Consider the following 1,908-nt stretch of genomic DNA (forward strand, 5'->3'; position numbering starts at 1 on the left):
GATTCAAGAAATGCAAATTGCTGCGGGGCAATGGATCTGGAGAGGATGGGTCTAAGACGGTTAGCAATGGTCTTAGATATGATTTTATAGAGGCAGTTACACAACGAGATGGGCCGGTAATCCTCAAAGGATGCCGGGGAGTCTGATTTGGGGATGAGAGCAATGAAAGTAGAATTGATAGCATGATATATGGATCCAGTAGTCCGGCTCTCCTCGACCACCCTCAGCAGATCCTGCCCCAATACTTCGAAGAAGGCTAAGTAGAATTCGATGGTCCAACCATCTGGGCCAGGGCTTTTGTCTTTTTTGAACCATTTCAGCACTCCTTCGAGTTCCTCAGCTGATACTGGGTCAGTTAATGCCTCCACATCATCTTCCTCCACGAATCTCGGGAAGTGGTTTGCCACATTAATGATATCCAGTAGATTGGCTTCCGGGGGCTCTTGTATAGATTCCTGAAATGGGTGGTGCCCAGGTGAGCGAGCTTGTTAAAATTGTCTGCGATATCGCCATCCGGGGAGGGGAGCTTCCAGATTGTATTAGATACTTTCCTGCTCTTTGCAAAGTTATGGAAAAACTTTGTGTTGTCATCCCCAGCTTGTATCCATAAAGCTCTACTCCTTAATCTGATGGATTCCTCTCTTTCTTTGAGGATCTTGGCTTTTTGATTTTCTAAGTCAATTAGCCTGCATTTGTCAGCAGCTGAGATGAACCCCAATCCTCGGTCGTCGGAGAGAGAACTTAGATCAGCTTCAATTTGGGTGAGCTGTGCTGTTTCCCGCTCCAATTTCTCCTTTGCCCACTGAATAGAAATATGCTTTATTTCTGAAAGGTTCCTGCAGAAACCTTTGGCAAGAGATTCATTGTCATTGATAGGGTGTGCCATCCAGTAATCCTTTATCAGCTTGATATATGAAGGATCCTTCAGCCAGATGTGATTAAATTTGAAGGGTGCCTTGGGTTTCTTGGAAGGACCCTGAATCTCCAGATAAATAGGATTATGATCCGATAGCCCCCCCGAGCCAACCCATTGTCTGAAGAGATGCAGACGCTGTAGGAGAGTCCCCTTTAGGAGAAATCTGTCAAGTCTGCGAGCAAGAGCAGCATCCCCAACTCGTCGATTCCTCCAAGTAGGAAGGAGACGCTGCATTGGAATATCCATGAAATTTGATTGCTCCAGCAGATTGGTCATGTAATCGGTAATGGGATCAATTTGTGCATCCGAGCCCCAAGACTCCCTGAATCCCAGAGAGAAATTGAGGTCTCCTCCGATAATAACATGGTCTTCATTCAGTAATGGGAGGTGTAGGATGTGCTGCCAGAACGCTTCTCTCTGGGAGCAGGGAGCATATACATTGACAATTCTGAGATCCATGCCGAGATCAGCTGAGAAAACGTCCAAACCAATGAACCCTGCCCCCCCCCAGGTCGAAATCAGTTTGATGGAGCGAGGGTTGATTCCAATGGCTAGACCCCCAGATCGTCCTACTGCATCATTTGCATAAAAGCTCCATCCAGGGGTCAAGGCTTGCAAGGCTCGAGTAATCTGTTCAGCTGAGCAGAGTGTCTCTTGAAGCATGATAATGTCTATAGGCTCAGTTTCAATGAGCCGCTTCATGGCTAGTTTCTTGGAGGAACTAGCCAGTCCTCTGCAGTTAAAGGATAGGCACTTCATGGGGGAACACCTCTCGGGGTGTGTCCTGCTCTAAGGACCCCGTCAATGGTCGATTGTCGGCCAGAGACCACCTCTGCCCCAGCTAGTTTAATGGCCTTTGAGAGATGGGATTTTCTCCCTCTGGTATTCAATACACCCCCTTCTGGAATAACAATGCCCAGACCAGAATGTCCGGCTGGAGTCTCTTTGGCAGGGTTCCTAGACCGAAGAAAATATGGGTGAGGAGGGGAAGA

At 47.6% G+C, this 1,908-nt stretch overlaps 1 protein-coding gene across 1 annotated transcript; it reads right to left on the reverse strand.

The window, feature by feature from the left end:
- Positions 1-355: 355 nt before the first annotated feature.
- LOC149168763 (uncharacterized) lies at positions 356-1,618 on the reverse strand. Its single transcript, XM_089424970.1, has one exon. The coding sequence runs from the start codon at positions 1,616-1,618 to the stop codon at positions 356-358; it is 1,263 nt and encodes a 420-aa protein (XP_089281096.1).
- Positions 1,619-1,908: the final 290 nt, after the last annotated feature.

This window comes from Pinus tabuliformis, chromosome 4_2, assembly GCF_031772625.1.
Source record: "Pinus tabuliformis cultivar Carrire ecotype Pingquan chromosome 4_2, CPIR1, whole genome shotgun sequence".
In the NCBI taxonomy this organism is placed as follows: Eukaryota; Viridiplantae; Streptophyta; class Pinopsida; order Pinales; family Pinaceae; genus Pinus; species Pinus tabuliformis.